The sequence below is a fragment of the Phycodurus eques genome, chromosome 6 (assembly GCF_024500275.1).
Source record: "Phycodurus eques isolate BA_2022a chromosome 6, UOR_Pequ_1.1, whole genome shotgun sequence".
In the NCBI taxonomy this organism is placed as follows: Eukaryota; Metazoa; Chordata; class Actinopteri; order Syngnathiformes; family Syngnathidae; genus Phycodurus; species Phycodurus eques.
This window is the reverse complement of record NC_084530.1, coordinates 6,419,367-6,436,224: the sequence shown is the minus strand read 5'-3', so window position 1 is coordinate 6,436,224 and position 16,858 is coordinate 6,419,367. Positions and strand designations below refer to the sequence as shown.

General features: G+C 41.2%; 1 protein-coding gene across 2 annotated transcripts in view; it reads right to left on the bottom strand.

The window, feature by feature from the left end:
* The window catches only part of ctnna2 (catenin (cadherin-associated protein), alpha 2), a 338,765-nt gene that overhangs the window by 279,055 nt on the left and 42,852 nt on the right, over nucleotides 1-16,858 (bottom strand). For both annotated transcript variants that reach the window (XM_061679158.1, XM_061679159.1), the window contains 3 exons: nucleotides 15,137-15,303; nucleotides 13,330-13,449; nucleotides 6,182-6,448 (listed from right to left, as the gene is read on the bottom strand). In XM_061679158.1, coding sequence (XP_061535142.1) covers nucleotides 6,182-6,448; nucleotides 13,330-13,449; nucleotides 15,137-15,303 — 554 coding nt within the window. The remainder of the gene's footprint in view (nucleotides 1-6,181; nucleotides 6,449-13,329; nucleotides 13,450-15,136; nucleotides 15,304-16,858) is intronic.

Here is a 16,858-nt window from a genome sequence, read left to right as displayed (position 1 = left end):
CACCTAATAACACCGACTTTCATGACGAATGAGGATGGGGTAATGCAACAATAAACATATCAATAGTGTAAAAAGACATTAACCACTAACGTAAAACTTGAAAATAATAAAAAATTCAACCTTTAATAACAGTGTCAAGTGACGATATGTATAGCGGCGCCCCAGTCAGGCTATGTCTAGCATTTCACAATCCACCCAAGAGCATTCATCTCAAAACATACAGAGTAAATCATTTGACACTAACTGAGCTGCGCTCTTTGGTACATTAGGGTCTCACAAATTTGCTAACGTGTAATTGTGTGTGTGACAGGAATAATTCACCTCGTTTTATTTATAATGAGTGGCGGATTTATCACTAGGCAAAGAGTAACTCACCTGCGGTCCCATTTCCAAGGGGCCCCAAACTAACATATAGGAGGGAAAAAACAATATCTTCAATGAACCTGAGCATGTTTTTGGAATGTGGGAGGACGCTGGAGAAAAGCCACAGAAGCACAGGGAGAACCTGTACACAAAGCCGGAGCAGGGATTCGAACCCTTAAGCCTCAGAACTATTACTACTAGTCCAAAGTTCTGCCGTCTATTATATAGTAGGTACTGCACCTCACCACAAACAGTTGTACGCTGCCGGGGATTCATATGAAGAAAAAAAAAAAAAAAAAAAAAAAACAGATTTGGTGGAAAAATGGGGTCAAGAGAGTCCTCAGGATGTTTTCTACCCCTAATTAAAGAGCACAGACAGCAGCCATTTATATTCCTGCTGACTTGTCTGTAATTGTTGGGTAGCTTGCGGCCTGCAAGAACAGTGCACACACTTTCACAATAGATGCGAGGTATCATATGTTCTTTCCTTTGGACTATGAAAAGAAGGAATTATTGTTGACTGTTGAGCAATATTATATTTCCCAAGTAAGCGTGACCTATAAATTGAACATAGCCAAAAAGGTGCTTCTTTAATTGATGCTGTACTGTATTTTGATGATCAACCGAGTCCCTCCTTGCAATACTGTATCAAATGATCATCTGTGCAGACATCTTTACATATCCAACTACCTGGTGTGCATGAGCATAAAGAACAAATTGTAAAAGCTTTGAGTCACAGCTTCCTGTATCAGGTTATTACTATTCCAAGAGCATCTGACCACAGTCTGTGTCATGTCCCTGTTGTAAGTTAGGAATTAGACATGCACCACCTACAGGCGGGCATAGAGGGCTAAGTAAAGGGCAATTTGTCTCATTTAATTGCTGACTGTCTGCCTGTCAACTGTATCAAATTATGCAGGTCTTTTGCTTTTGTAAAAGCCGAACTGTTTTACATGGAAAAAAATTAACTGATGTCATGATTAAAGGCCATGGCCTTGGGAGAGGAAATAGTACAGCTGATTCAAAACAAACTAAAGTTGTTGTTTTTTTTCTTAAAAATTGCAATACCACAATTAAAAAATTAATTGAGCTGTTTTTTTTCATGTATCTTCACAGCTGTGGAAATAAAACAGATGGTGTACACCTGAGCTTTCTAAAAATGAACACAAAGTGTCGCAACTTCAAATTATGAAGAAAAATAATAAAGTGGTCACAATGCTTCCACAGGTCACAGGGAAAAAACATTTCTAGAATTTTGAAAAAAAAAAAAAAAAAAAAGATTTTGCATCAATTTAGCGCTGGCTTTCTTTGGGTTCTCAAATTGCTGATAATGTATGTTAAGTGGGGGATACCAAAAGCACAACAAGCCTCATTGAAAAGGCCCTACATAAAGAATTGAAGTGTTTATGGTGGCATATAACAGTCTTAACTATCAACTTAACCATTGTATGATAAAATTAATAAAACAAATACAAGCAAAATGATTATGGAGTTAATCTTTTTGATGATCACAGAGGCAAAGTGTTATAAGAAGCATTGTATGTGACAACTTGTGTGATACTTTTAAATTCAAATTTTGTTCGCCTTATGAGGTATACAGTCCCCTCCAAATGTATTGGAACGGCAAGGTCAATTCCTTGGTTTTTGTTGCATACTGAAGACATTTCAGATCAAAAGATGAATTTCATGGCATTTACATCTAGATGTGTTAAACAACTCAGGACAGCACTTCTTGTTTGAACCCACCCACTTTTCAAGTGAGCAAATCTATTGGAACAGACATTAAATTAACTTAAAGTGAATAACATTTAATATTTGATGGCATAACCCTTACTTGCAAAAACTGCATCAAGCCTGCGACCCATTGAATTCACCAGACTGTTGCATTCTTCATTTGAAATGATTTTTTAGGCCTTTACTGCAGCCTCTTTGAGTTCTTCAGTTCTTTCTGGGGGTTTCTCCTCTTCAGGAGATAAAATGCATGCTCTATTCCGCTTCCACTTTTTCCCCTGAAGAAGTCCTTTGCTGTGTTTTGGATCATTGTCTTGTTGCATGATGAAGCTTCTCCTGATTAGTTTGGATAGATTTTTTTGTAAACTTCCAGACAAAATGGTTTTGTAGACTACACAATTCATTCTGTTGCTACCATGATGAGTTCAATAAAGACGAGTGAGCCCGTTCCAGAAGCAGCCATGCAAGTCCAAGCCGTGACATTACCTCCACCATGCTTCACAAATGAGCTTGTGTGTTTTGGATCATCAGCAGATCCTGTCTTTCTCCATACTTTGGCCTTTCCATTACTTTGGTAAAGGTTCATCTTGGTCTCATCAGTCCATAAAACCTTGTTCCAAAACTTTCTGTACTTATTTGCAAAATACAATCTGTCCTTCAGATTCTTTTTGCTGCTGACTGGTTTGCATCTTGTGGTATGGCCTGTATATTTCTTCTCTCAAAGTCTTCTTCGAATAGTGGCTTGTGATAGCTTCACCTCTGTCCTGTGGAGGTTGGCAGTGATGTCACTGACTGTTGTCTTTGGGTGTTTCTTCACAGCTCTCCCAATGTTTCTGTCATCAACTGCTGTTGACCTGTTCAATGTCTGTTGCTCAGTACACCAGTATTTACTCTCTTTTTCAGGACATTCCAAATAATTGTATTGGCTATGCAATAGCTCTGATCGATTTTGCCCTGTTCGCTCAGCTTCAAAATGGTTAGCTTTTCTCCCATAGACAGCTCTCTGGTGTCCGTGTTTGCTTAACAGCAAATCCAGTTTTCATAGGTGAAACCCAAAGCCAAAAACAAACACTATCTAATGTTTAAGCACTCAATCTATAAGGCAACACCCTCGCAGCTAGAAACACCCATCAGTCACATGTTCCAATGCTTTTGCTCACTTAAAAAGTGGGTGGTTTCAAACAAAAGGTGCTCTGTCCTGAGTTGTTTAACACATCTAGTTGTAAAAACAATTAAATAAAATCTGGAATTCTGAACTTGACTCTCTTGGAGTTGATTCTAAGATTCAGGAGGAGCAGTGTGGTTTTCGTCCTGGCCGTGGAACAGTGGACCAGCTCTACACCCTTGGCAGGCTCCTCGAGGGTGCATGGGAGTTTGCCCAACCAGTCTACGTGTTTTGTGGACTTGGAGAAGGCGTTCGACCGCATCCCTCGGGGAGTCCTGTGGGGGAGTATGGGGTACCGAACCCCCTGATACGGGCTGTTCGGTCCCTGTACGACCGGACCCAGGGTTTGGACCGCATATCCGGCAGTAAGTCGGACTCGTTTCCGGTGAGGGTTGGACTCCGCCAAGGCTGCCCTTTGTCACCGATTCTGTTCAGAACTTTTATCGACATTTCTAGGTGCAGCCGAGGCGTAGAGGGGGTCCAGTTTGGTGGCCTCAGTATTGCATCTCTGCTTTTTGCAGATGATGTGGTTCTGTTGGCTTCATCAAGCCATGACCTCCAACGCTCACTGGAGCAGTTCACAGCTGAGTGTGAAGCGGCTGGGATGAGAATCAGCAACCCCAAACCTGAGACTATGGTCCTCAGTTGGAAAAGGGTGGCGTGCCCTCTCCAAGTCGGGGATGAGATCCTGCCCCAAGTGGAGGAGTTCAAGTATCTTGGGGTCTTGTTCACGAGTGAGGGAAGAATGGAATGTTGTGGTGAAGAAGTAGCTAAGCCGAAAAGCAAAGCTCTCAATTTACCGATCGATCTACGTTCCTACCCTCACTTATGGCCACGAGCTGTGGGTCGTGACCGAAAGAACAAGATCCCGGATACAAGCCGCCGAAATGAGTTTCCTCTGCAGGGTGTCCGGGCTCTCCCTTAGAGATAGGGTGAGAAGCTCGGTCATCCGGGAGGATCTCAGAGTAGAGCCGCTGCTCCTCCACATCGAGATGAGCCAGATGAGGTGGCTGGGGCATCTGATTCGGATGCCTCCCGGACGCCACCCTGGTGAAGTGTTCCGGGCACGTCCCACCGGGAGGAGAACCCGGGGACGACCCAGGACACACTGGAGAGACTACATCCTTCGGCTGGTCTGGGAACGCTTCGGGATCCCCCCCCCGGAAGAGCTGGATGAAGTGGCTGGGGAGAGGGAAGTCTGGGCCTCCCTGCTAAAGCTACTGCCCCCGCGACCCGACCCGTGATAAGCGGTAGAAAATGGATGGATGGAATTCTGAACTTTTGTCTCATATTCATCTTTTGATCTAAAACCCAAATGTTTCAAACAAAGGAATTGACCTTGCCGCTCCAGTATTTTTGGAGGAGACTATTTATCCAGACTGGCACTGGCATGTAAATATTGTGAAATGACAGACTGATTCCTGTAGTGAAAGATTGATTTTTATTCATCCATCCATCAATCTTTGTATTCTGATTTTCCCTCATCAGAGTAGTGGATAAGTTGAAGAATATCCCAGCTGACTTTGGGTAAGCAGCACTAAGCAGCGGGGTACACTGAGAACTGGTCAACAAACAGCCATTCAGACTCACATTCACACATATGGAGAATTTAGAGTCTTCAATTAACCTAACATGCATATTGTTGGGATGTGGTAGAAGGCTAGAGTACAGTCAGAAAATCAACATAAGGACAACGAGAATAGGCAAACGGCACACAGGAGGGTTCGAGCAAAAAAAAAAAAAAATCAACTATCAAACAGAATTGTGAGACAATTTGTTAACCACTACGCAAAGTTTTATTCAATGTACTGTATATCAAAATATTACTAAATACCAATACAAAGGGACATACATTTCTGCATAATGAGGAATCTTTGGTCATCTGCTGCTAAAATATCCACTCATATATTCTACATGGCAATCCTTCAATCTCAGGAGTACATCTTAAAAGAAATGCTGATGCATAAAACACTTTTGCCTCACTCAAAAAACAGTAATATAGTTACCAGCGATTGGCACTTCTTTTAAGTAACCTTTAGTGGATATTTCAACAAGGTATTGATGTAATGAACTCGAGAAAACCAGCACCATATCAATCAACTGGCAGAGACTGCGTATTAAATTGCAGTGTCCTTGCTATTACCTCACTGACAAATAAACACTAGGTGGCAGCAATGGATAATAATTTGGATCACTTTGTTCTCAGCTTCAAGAGTGTTATGGACAAACACCAGTGTTTTCTCTTATGTTCAAAGTAGAAACGGAGGTTGAAATAAGACCACAATTTCATCAAATGAAGTTTTGACTCTGCATTTGGATTATTTCAACTGTGTCCTTGTGGAAAATTAGTGCATTTATGTGGTTAACTGCTTTGTAAAGTAAGCATTGCTGCATTCATTTAGCGGAAGAGCCAAGGTTGATTTGTGAAAATCAGTTCCTGCATCCATGAGTCACCTTACCATCTCTGTTAGTTTGAATGTGCAACTGTCTTTCCCCATTTTAATGCTGAGAATGAAATTATAAATTATATTCTATAAAAATCTCTGTATGATTATTAGGTACAATTTTACCTTAAGGTATTTTGGTTGCTCCCTGGTTGTTGTAAAAAAGTAAAATCTGGGTCAGTTCTCAGGTTTCTGAGGTACACTTATTAAACCTTTTAACAGGCCCATAACGAATCCTATTTGTATAGCCTACTCTCCATAAAATCTGAGAGATTTTGGTGATGTTTAAGTAAGTGGAATATGAAGATTGGATGTGTTGATAAAAAGATCAGAAAAGTCTCATCAATCATCATCTAAATGAATCAAATTTGACATCAATGATACGACACTGCATTTGTATAGTAGGGTGTATGTTGGGCATGTGTACTGTATGTTGGAACACATTGCATTGATGGGAAAAGGGAAGCAGTGAACTCACATCAAATTCATTGAGGGCAGCAGCCAGTTCCCCGATGCAAGCATGGCTGTGCTTCTCGTCTGAAGGGGAGGTGGCCTGAGCGGCACTGGAAATGCCTCCGATGGCCTCCTGCACTTGCTTGAACACGTAGTCCCGGTTGGCACGTGTAGCCGCCACGTCTGGGTGGCGCAGAAAGGCCTGTGAGGCAGTGTACAGCATGGTGGCGTTCTTCTTCAGAGCTCCGCGAGCAGCTGCCATTTCATCTCGACACTGAGGGTCCTTCAGCTCCTGAGGAACGTCTTTGAGTTAGCACTTAAAACCAAGTTAGTGTAGAAAAAGTTGCAAAAAAAGTTTCATTTGAGATTGTTGATTTAAATTCAAGATATTTAATTCTTAATGAAAATCTGTTGAAAAACATGTTTTGTTCCATGTTTTTCAGAGGGCAGCAGTGCCACAAGGGGTTACGTCTGCCTCACAGTTTTGAGATTTGGGATTGGAATTTCGGGTGTGTGTAGTTTGCATGTTCTCCCCATGCTTGCGTAATTCAGGGTTCTTACGCCATTCAAATTTCCATACTTTTTCCAGAACCTAATTTCCAGACTTTTTCGACAAAATTGTAATAATTTGTGACATTAAAGAAGACGTGGAGGCAAGAACCGACACGCAGCAGAGGACGGTTACTTCCGCAAAGTTCCTTAATCCCTGATAATTGTACAGCTCGACGGTCATTAACCTTTACACCATGGTCACTTGCCAACAAAAATACTTAATGAAACTACCAATTCATAATTTCATACGTTGTGTAGTCAAAAAAGAAAGTTTTAAAAAAACAATTTATTTTCTTCTGTAACACCTGAAGAGTCATTGCAATGTCAACTTTTTAAGGGAATGTAAACACTATTCAGTATTCCAGCAAAAAGATTTTCTAGTTTGACAGTTATGACGATAACAATCAGTTTTTACTATTACACATCTTCTTAGTTTTCTTTTGGCTTGTCCTGTTAGGGATCGCCACTGTGCGTCATCCTTTTCTACTACATGGATGCAGGCTGCATCCTCCTCTCTAACAATATTCAGTATATGTGACGGTTGATGCAAGCTGTCAGGCTGGCAACACTGTACTCTTCGTCTTCGTCGACTAGACGGCGGGATGAAATTGTGGCAGAGTATCATTCAAAACATCAACAATGAAGTGTTCAGTTTTTGTTCCAGAAAGTGCCTCAGTGTTTTCATCACCTATTTTGTTGTTTTCTTTAAGTTGATTTCATCCTTCTTGTAATACACCCCTATGGGGGGCACAAGCCAGTGCAAACTGTAGGCCGGTTCCAAGCCCGGATAAATGCAGAGGGTTGCGTCAGGAAGGGGGTCCGGCTTAAAACTTTGCTAAACAAATATGAGCGTTCATCTAAAGAATTTCATACCGGTTCGGTCGTGGCCCGGGTTAACAGCGTCCGCCCCCGGCACCGTTAAGCAGGCCGCTGGTGGAAATTCAGCTACTGTGGGTCGAGGACAAAGGACAGATGGAAAGTGGGTTCAGATGGAAAGGCAGAAAGAGAAGAGGAAAGCACAGAGCCTAGAATTAAATGTGGGGACTTTGAATGTTGGGACTATGACAGGAAAATCTCAGGAGTTGGTTGACATGATGATTAGGAGAAACGTTGATATATTGTGTGTCCAGGAAACCAGGTGGAAAGGCAGTAAGGCTAGAAGTTTAGGGGCAGGGTTGAAATTATTTTACCATGGTGTAGATGGGAAGAGAAATGGAGTCGGGGTTATTTTAAAGGAAGAGTTAGCTAAGAATGTCTTGGAGGTGAAAAGAGTATCAGGTCGAGTGATGAGGTTGAAACTTGAAATTGAGGGTGTTATGTATAATGTGATTAGTGGCTATGCCCCACAGGTAGGATGTGACCTAGAGGTGAAAGAGAAATTCTGGAAAGAGCTAGACGAAGTAGTTCTGAGCATCCCAGACAGAGAGAGAGTCGTAATGGGTGCAGATTGTAATGGACATGTTGGTGAAGAAAGCACGGGTGATGAAGAAGTCATGGGTAAGTACGGCATCCAGGAAAGGAACTTGGAGGGACAGATGGTGGTAGACAAAGGCAGAGCAGAGAACCAGGAAGAGTGTTGTGTGGCTTTTCGGAAAGAGGTGAGACAGGAGCTTCCAGAAGACTGGACCACTACAGCCAAGACAGGCTGGAGAGTAGTTGGTGTATCTTCTGGCAGGAAATGAGAGGAGGAGACTTGGTGGTGAAACCTCACAGTACAGGAAATCGGTTAGCTAAGAAGAAGTGGGACACTGAGAGGACCGAGGAGAGGAGAAAGGAATACATTGAGATGCGACATGGGGAAAAGGTAGAAGTGGCAAAGGCCAAACAAGAGGCATATGATGACAAATATGCCAGGTTGGACACTGAAGAAGGAGAAAAGGATCTATACAGATTGGCCAGACAGAGGGATAGAGATGGGAAGGATGTGCAGCAGGTAAGGGTGATTAAGGATAGAGATGGAAATGTGTTGACTGGTGCCAGTAGTGTGCTGGACAGATGGAAAGAATACTTTTCGGAGTTGATGAATGAGGAAAATGAGAGAGAAGGAAGAGTAGAAGAGGCAAGTATGGTGGACCAGGAAGTAGGAATGATTAGTAAGGGGGACGTTAAAAAGGCATTAATTATGGGAACGAAAAGTGGAGGCCAGACTCGGGACGGAGGTGAGTATTTGTGAGCAACAGTATGGTTTCATGCCTAGAAAGAGTACCACAGATGCATCATTTGCCTGGAGGATGTTGATTGAAAAGTACAGAGAAGGTCAGAAGGAGGAGGAGGTGTGACAGAGGAGTTTAAGGTGCAGGTGGGACTGCATCAGGGATCAGCCCTGAGCCCCTTCCTGTTTGCAGTGGTGATGGATAGGCTGACAGATGAGGTTGGACTTGAATCCCCGTGGACCATGATGTTTGCAGATGACATTTTGAAGTGCAGTGAAAGCAGGGAGCAGGTAGAGGAACATTTAGAAAGATGGAGGCATGCAGTGGAAAGGAGAGGAATGAAGATAAGCCAAAGTAAAACAGAATATACTTGGGGTCAACAGTACAGAGCAATGTGAGTGTAGTAAGGAAGTGAAGAAACGGGTCCAAGCAGGTTGGAACAGGTGGAGGAAGGTGTCAGGTGTGTCATGTGACAGAAGAGTTTCTGCTGGGACGAAGGGCAAAGTTTATAAGACAGTGGTTAGGCCAGCTATGATGCACATCAGAGACAGTGTCACTGAAGAGACAACAGGAAGCAGGGCTGGAGGTGGCGGAAATGAAGATGTTGAGGTTCTGTCTAGGAGTGACCAGGTTGGATAAAATTAGAAATGAGCTCATCAGAGGGAGAGCCAAGGTTAAATGTTTTGGAGACAACGTTAGAGAGAGCAGACTTCGATGGTTTAGACACATCCAGAGGAGAGATAGTGAGTATATTGGTAGAAGGATGATGAGGATGGAGCTGCGAGGCAAGAGAGCGAGAAAAGACCAAAGAGAAGGTTGATAGATGAAGTGAGGGAAGACATGAGGGCAGTTGGTGTTAGAGAGGAGGATGCCACGCTGTGGTGACCCCTAACGGGGACAAACCGAAAGGAAAGGAAGAATATTACATCCTTCTTGTCTGTGAATTGATTTAAATCTTAGGGAATTAACTCTTTGTGCTGCTTCTCTCTTCATTTTTCTCTCAATTCCTCAGCAGTGTCAGAGTGTCATAATTGCCAAATAAGGTAAATGGGTAAATCACTGATAAATTCACTTTCTGTCCTTGGAGTACTTCACGTTTACTCATCAGAATATCTGACAGTGTCAGGTTGTTGTTTGCTCGTATAATCTAACGGCTAAGGGTGCTGTGGATTAATTTGGAACAATGTAATGATTTTTTTTTTTTTTTTTTTTTACATACATTACTTGACATTATCAGCCGATGGAATTTTTTTAGCTCATCAGAATTGAGTATTCAACAAGACTATGGTAAAATACTGTGTGCTCTCACACAAACATTGAACCTGTGCTTCCAAGCGCCTTAAAAATAACACCGATCGATCTATATATTTTGTTTAGCTATTCAGATTATTATTATTTAGTTTTTGAAACTCGAGCTGTTGCAACAGTCTTGGAAATGTATATTTCCCCATACAATAGTTTCCATTTTCCATACTTTTCCAGACCTGGAAATTTGTTAACTCAAGTTCCATACTTTACATACAGTGGGTAAGGAAAGTATTCAGACCCCCTTCAATTTTTCACTTTTCTATATTGCAGCCATTTGCAAAAATCATTTAAGTTCATTTTTTTCCACATCAATGTAAACACAGAACCCCATATTGACAGAAACAAAAACTACATTTTTACAGATTTATTAAAAAAGAAAAAGTCAAATTTCACACAGCCATGAGTATTTAGATCTTTTGCTCAGTATTTAGTAGAAGCACCCTTTTGAGATAATACAGCCATGAGTCTTTTTGGGAATGATGCAACAAGTTTTTCACCTGGATTTGGGGATCCTCTGCCATTCCTCCTTGCAGATCCTCTCCAGTTCTGTCAGCCCCTACTGGTGGAGGGCTGCAGTGATGGTTGACTTTCTAAAACTTTTACCCATCTCCCGACTGCATCTCTGGAGCTCAGCCACAGTGATCTTTGGGTTCTTCTTTACCCCTCTCACTGAGGCTCTTCTCCCCCAATTGCTCAGTTTGGACGGACGGCCAGCTCTCGGAAGATTTTTTTTTTGTAACCTTGGCCGTATCTGTGCCTTGCCACAATTCTGTTTCTGAGCTCTTTTGGCAGTTCCTTTGACCTCATGATGTTCATTTGCTCCGACATGCACTGTGCGCTGTAAGGTCTTATATAGACAGGTGTGTGGCTTTCCTAATCAAGTCCAATCAGTATAATCAAACACAACTGGGGTCTAATGAAGCTGTAGAACCATCTCAAGGATGATCCAAAGAAATGAACAGGACCTGAGTTAAATATATGAGTGTCACAGCAAAGGGTCTGAATACCTATGGCTGTGTGATATTTCAATTTTTCTTTTTTAATAAATCAGCGAAAATTTCAACAATTCAGTTTTTTTTCTGTCAATATGGGGTGCTGTGTACATACATTAATGAGGGAAAAAAATGAACTTAAATGATTTTAACAAATGGCTGCAATATAACAGAGTGAAAAGTTTAAGAGTTTCTGAAAACTTTCCGTACCCACTGTACTTGTGTAGGAAGCCTGGTAAAAAAATTTCCTGAAACTCCAGCTTCCTCCCACACTCAAAGAAACACGCATGTAAGTTTAGCTGAATACTCTTACCGGTAATTGTCCATTAGCGTGAGTGTGAGTATTCAAGGTTGTTTGTCTATATGTGCCCTGCGACTGACAGGCGACTTCTCCACGGTGTAGTTTGCCTATCACCCAACAGCTAGAAAATACTTCAACTCACCTACGACCCTAATGAGGACAAACGATATAGAAATTGCATCGATTGATGTTTTTCAGAATCATTCTGATCATTTTTCCACATAAGCACAAAATTAGTTATACACCGGTCAAATGTTCCGTTGAAAAGTTTTATTTAGTCAATGAATATATTCCAATTGAAAATCACAGGGGCAAAACAACGTGTTTGCTCAGAATTACATTGGAGAAATGAAAAATGTTCAAAATGTAAAAAATAAAATAAATAAATAAACAATGTAGTTCTCTTTAATACTGAATGTATATGAGGATATCTATATTTTGTCACTTTTATGTGTCATTTCCAGTCAAGAATTATGAATTTGACACAAATGTAAACCCTAACCAAGGTCATGTTCGTATTTTGAAAACACTGAAAACATCTGAGAACAATATAGTACTGAATTGTTGAGTTACAGTTTAAAACTATTTTTCCACCATCTCAGTTGTCTGGATATTTTGGGCGGGGCTGACGCAAAGCAGGGAACAGCATGAGTCTGTCCTCCCCAATTATATAAACATTAAACACCCTTATTCCATGCATTGGCCATTCGGCGGAATTGACACGTCCTTATTTTTCATTACTTGGCCCAGGTCCACCACTATAGAGTACAGTTGGTCATCAAATTATGCCTATAACTCGAAATAATCCATTTTACCTGAAGTATAACATGTTTTATGTTATTTGGGCTACAGTGTCTCTGCCATCTGGCCCCATGCGTGTTGCGTAACGAGGAAGCGGCGAACCGGACAGGATCTGCTAGCCTCTGGCCCCTTGCCAGCCCACCACTAGTTAGAGTAGCTGCCGGAGGGCCAGCGCAATGGCGTTAGGGTCATCAGCCACACAGTTGCTGGCCGCGACGTCACGGGGCGAGGAGGAAGAGGGAAAAAAATATAATCCAGGGGGACTGTGGTGCACGCACTGCGGTGGCCACATGTAGTGCATGCTTTTGCGGCCACAGCAGTGCGATGCGCGATGAATTTCAATGGAGGTAAATGAGGGGAAATTGTCACATAGGCGCGGCTGCCAGTCATTACGCCGAGGCTCAGAGGCTGCCTCTCTGCAGCCCGTGAGAGTGCGTGTAATTTGCATCGCTGGGAATTCTCCTCTCCCCGCTTAGCAGCCGGGAGAGAAGGCATGTATTTGATTGACAGCTGAAAGTTCCAAGGGACAGGGTTTTCAGAACATTCAGCGACATGGCCACAGGGTCTAGAAGCTGAAAGAATGTCTCAATTCTTGACCATTTTGAAGCCTCATTTCACATACTGTGCAATATTTTGTATTCATTCAAATTTGTCCAACTTATTAACAATACTCTTCTCTGTGGTGTGGCGTATTTCATTTTTTGGGTGACTTTGGGGGGGATTTGAACTCAAAATTTGGCCAAAATATAAATAATTTTTGGTTTAACTGTACAGAATGTGAGGCCACTTGTTAAGCATAATTTGTGGAGAACACTCATAAAACAAAGGACACAGTGACAGCAACCATTCACACTTTTAGAGTTATCACTTGTGAGTTTATCTAGGACAATATTCAAACTCTAAACAGAGAGACCCATTCCAATGCAGTCTTGCAGTAAACATTTCACCACTGTGCTGCAAAAGTATGTGAGATTTCCTGAGTCGGAATAATACCCCGAAGTCAGAAGAGGGTTTTCTTTTTGTTTTTTTTTAAAGCAAGATTAAGAGAGCAAGTGCATCAAGATACCTGCTGCCTCCGGGCTGCTACATAATTAAGCTTCACCATCTCTTTCCCAAATTCTTTGAAGCGGTTTGCCAGGTCCTGTTCATTGGTTGCATTCTTAACTCCCTCCAGGGCCTCCTCCACCTGTCACACACACAGGCAGATAATGGATCACACAAAATATGTTGATGTGAGCAGAACATTTACAACAAGGCTTTTGGGGAGTATATTTTAATGACATAACAATCCAAAACTCCAAAGCGTTTATTTGGTTGAATGAATTAAAATGATTTTCTACCAGCATGATATTGCAAGTGGATTTAAAAAAAAAAAAAAAAAAAAGACAATAACCATTAAGATGTGCAATTTAAAAGGGTCTCAATTCAGCAACCACCCTCCATTATGTGGGAACATTGTGATTCTGGACTCCTTTCCATCCCTAATGAATGTGCTTTACAAAATGTAATGGAAAGGAGAGGAGTGAGAGAGAACTTTGAAGAGGCCTTTGATTACAAGGCTTATGTTGGCTTCAGCTAAGCTCCTCCGTGGCTCTCAAGAATAGAGCAGTAAAAAGGCACTGAGAAGAAAGCGTTGGGTGGAGGAAGCCCAATGTTTGTTTTAATTATACTTGTAATTACATTTGGTTTTATTATTCTTACATCCCAAAGTTCTCATGTTTATAATTTCAGTTTTTAAAATGTTGTATGATATCATTACAATTGTTTGTTTTTGTTTTTTGTGTGTTTGTTTTCTATTTATTTATGGCTTGATGTTGACTGTGAAGTACAATGTTTGGAAATGCACAGTATCCAGGACATTGTTGTATTGTTTTGTATGTTTGACGACAGAAGACACATACTCAATGTATAGGGGCTATACCTCATTAGCAAGAAGAATATGAAGGCCAGGCTGGAATTGGTTTGAACAAAATAAATAAATAAATAAAAAAGAGAGTGAAGAGAACTTCTGGGAGAAAGTTTTATGGACTGATTAACCTTTACCAAAGTAACAGAAAGGCTAATGTTTAGAGAAAGAAAGGATCTATTCATGATTCCAAACATAGATGCTTATCTGTGAAACTATGTGGAAGTGATAATGACTTGGCCTGCATGGCTTTTTCTGGGATGAGCTCACTAATCTTGATAATGTAACACATGATGGCAGCAGCTGAATAAACTCAGTAGTCCACAGAAACATGGTGTCTGCCAACTGCAAAGAACGATAGAATAAAATGTTTTGGGTGATCTTCCTCATGCAGCAAGATATCCCTCCCCCCCCCCAAAAAAAAAAAAAAAAAAAAAACACTTGTCAAAACAACAGGCAGGTTTATCAAGGGCCAAGAAGTGGAAATTTTTAGACTGGCCAAATCAAAATCCAGATAGAAACCCTTTAGAGCATGCATTTTAGCTAAACAATAGAGTGAAGGGAGTAACCCCACCGCCTAAAAGAAACAAGTTCTGCAAGAGGCTGCGGTGAATTCCTGCAAAAGCATCACAAAAGGAGAATGCCAAAGTTTGGTAATGGCAGTGGGCCATTTTATTTTAAGTCTATCTGATCTAATACTTGTGCTTGACAAAAAAAAATATTTAGTTAAGGTACATCAGATGCAGATGTAAATACCTACAGACAGCTGAAATGTTAATCTTTTGTCTTCTATTTATCTTTGGATATAAAAGAATTGGCCTCGCTTCTTCAATACTTTTGGAGGGTGTTGTCTAATTGAAGCATTGAGCACTAAGAGGAAATGTTTGACATGTAAGGTGTCACACACCCAGTTACACGAAGCAAATGCAACCTAAAAACCACATTGCAACCTCATCATCAATCTTACAATTTTAAGGTGGGCCAGCAGCCTCATAACATCAGCCATGTCGGCAAGGATGAGCAGGCGTGTGACAGCAGACAGCAGGGCCCGGGCAGCCCTCACCATGGTGCCACGTTTCACTGAGGAACAGGGGTCATCAGCAAACTCTGAGGAGGCAATGCGCATAGTCTCTCCTGGAAAAATAATAACAATTTAAAAATACAGATCGATATCGTATAGTTAAGTTACTTTGCACACTATATATGTAGTTGTGTGCAAACAATAGGATGCGGATGGTAGATATGTATATTTATATTATAAATATATTATTAATATCTAATTAAAGTGCAACCTCTCGACTCGAGGCTGAACTTGATTTGACTAGGATGATGTAAATGCCAATACGGTACTTAAGCGCTTTCGCAAGTATCAAAAGTAAATGCAGGCAATTTAAAAATGTAAGCAAAGCAAAGTAAAACAAATTTATTTATATAGTGCATTTCATACACAAGGTAACTCAGTGTGCTTTACATGATGAAAAGCATTTAAAAACAAAGAGAAAAAATAATAATAATAAAATAAAAATACAAATAAAACAGCCTACAGTGCAGGAAATATCCAGATGAGGGGTAAAAGGGATGTGGGATTGGATTACTGGTAAAAAAAAAAATCTTTGAGCTGAATTAAATCTGTTGTTTTAGCAACGCTAAGAGATTTTAAAACCTCATTCCAGAATACGTAAACTAAGGTTGTTTTCTGTGATTAGTTTCAAATCAGTCGAGCACGACTTTTGGTCACACCAAATCAAATGAACCACACTAAGGTGAAAAACAAACTACATTATATTTGAAACTACAGCTGCCACCAATAGGCGACTAATCACGATGACGTTGACAATCAAAATCGTCCACAATTAATTTAAAAGTCATCGTTTTTTGTTTTCAACATTTTTTTCACTCCATTCCTACCGCTTGCTTGCGCTTTTTGTGAGCCTTTAATGGCCGGTAGTCGTGACGCACATGTGCAGGAGATGTCATCCAGCGACATACTGTCATGGGCTGTTCTTTAGTTTGGATTATATTGAGTTTTGTTTCATGTTTTCCTGTGTCCTGTCTTGGGTGCTCGTTTGCTTGTGTCCACCTGTTCTCGTCAACCCTCTACCTGGTGTCGCCCAATCAGCTCCCTCTAGCCACTCGTGTCTTGTCCAGGTGTTCCTCGTCTTGTCAATTAGTTTATATTTAGTTCCCTGCTTTCTTTCAGTCAGTGTTGCTGCATTGTCATTTCTCAAATGTCGTTTGTCTTAGCCCATGTTTCCATGTTTCCCGCCATGTTAATTAGTGGTCAGTATTTTGGTTTCCATATTTCTTTGTTACTTTGATTATAGATTTTTGGACTTTGTGATATTAGTATTTAGATTTTTCCATGTGCCCTGTTTGCCATCTCTGTTTCTGCAAATAAATATTTTTTTGAAATTTCGGCACTCCCGCCTTGCGTCCATGCAATTGGGTCCTACACTTCTTTGCCTCCGGTTTTCTCCGGGGACTCCGGTTTCCTCGCACATCCCAAAAACATGCGCATTAGGTAAATTGAAGACTCTAAATTGTCCGTAGGTATGAATGTGAGTGCGAATGATTCTTTGTTTCTATGTGCCCTGCGATTGGTTGGCAACCAGTTCAGGGTGTACCCCGGCTCTCGCCCGCAGTATGGTGGGATAGGCTCCAGCATACCCGCGACCCTAGTGAAGATAAG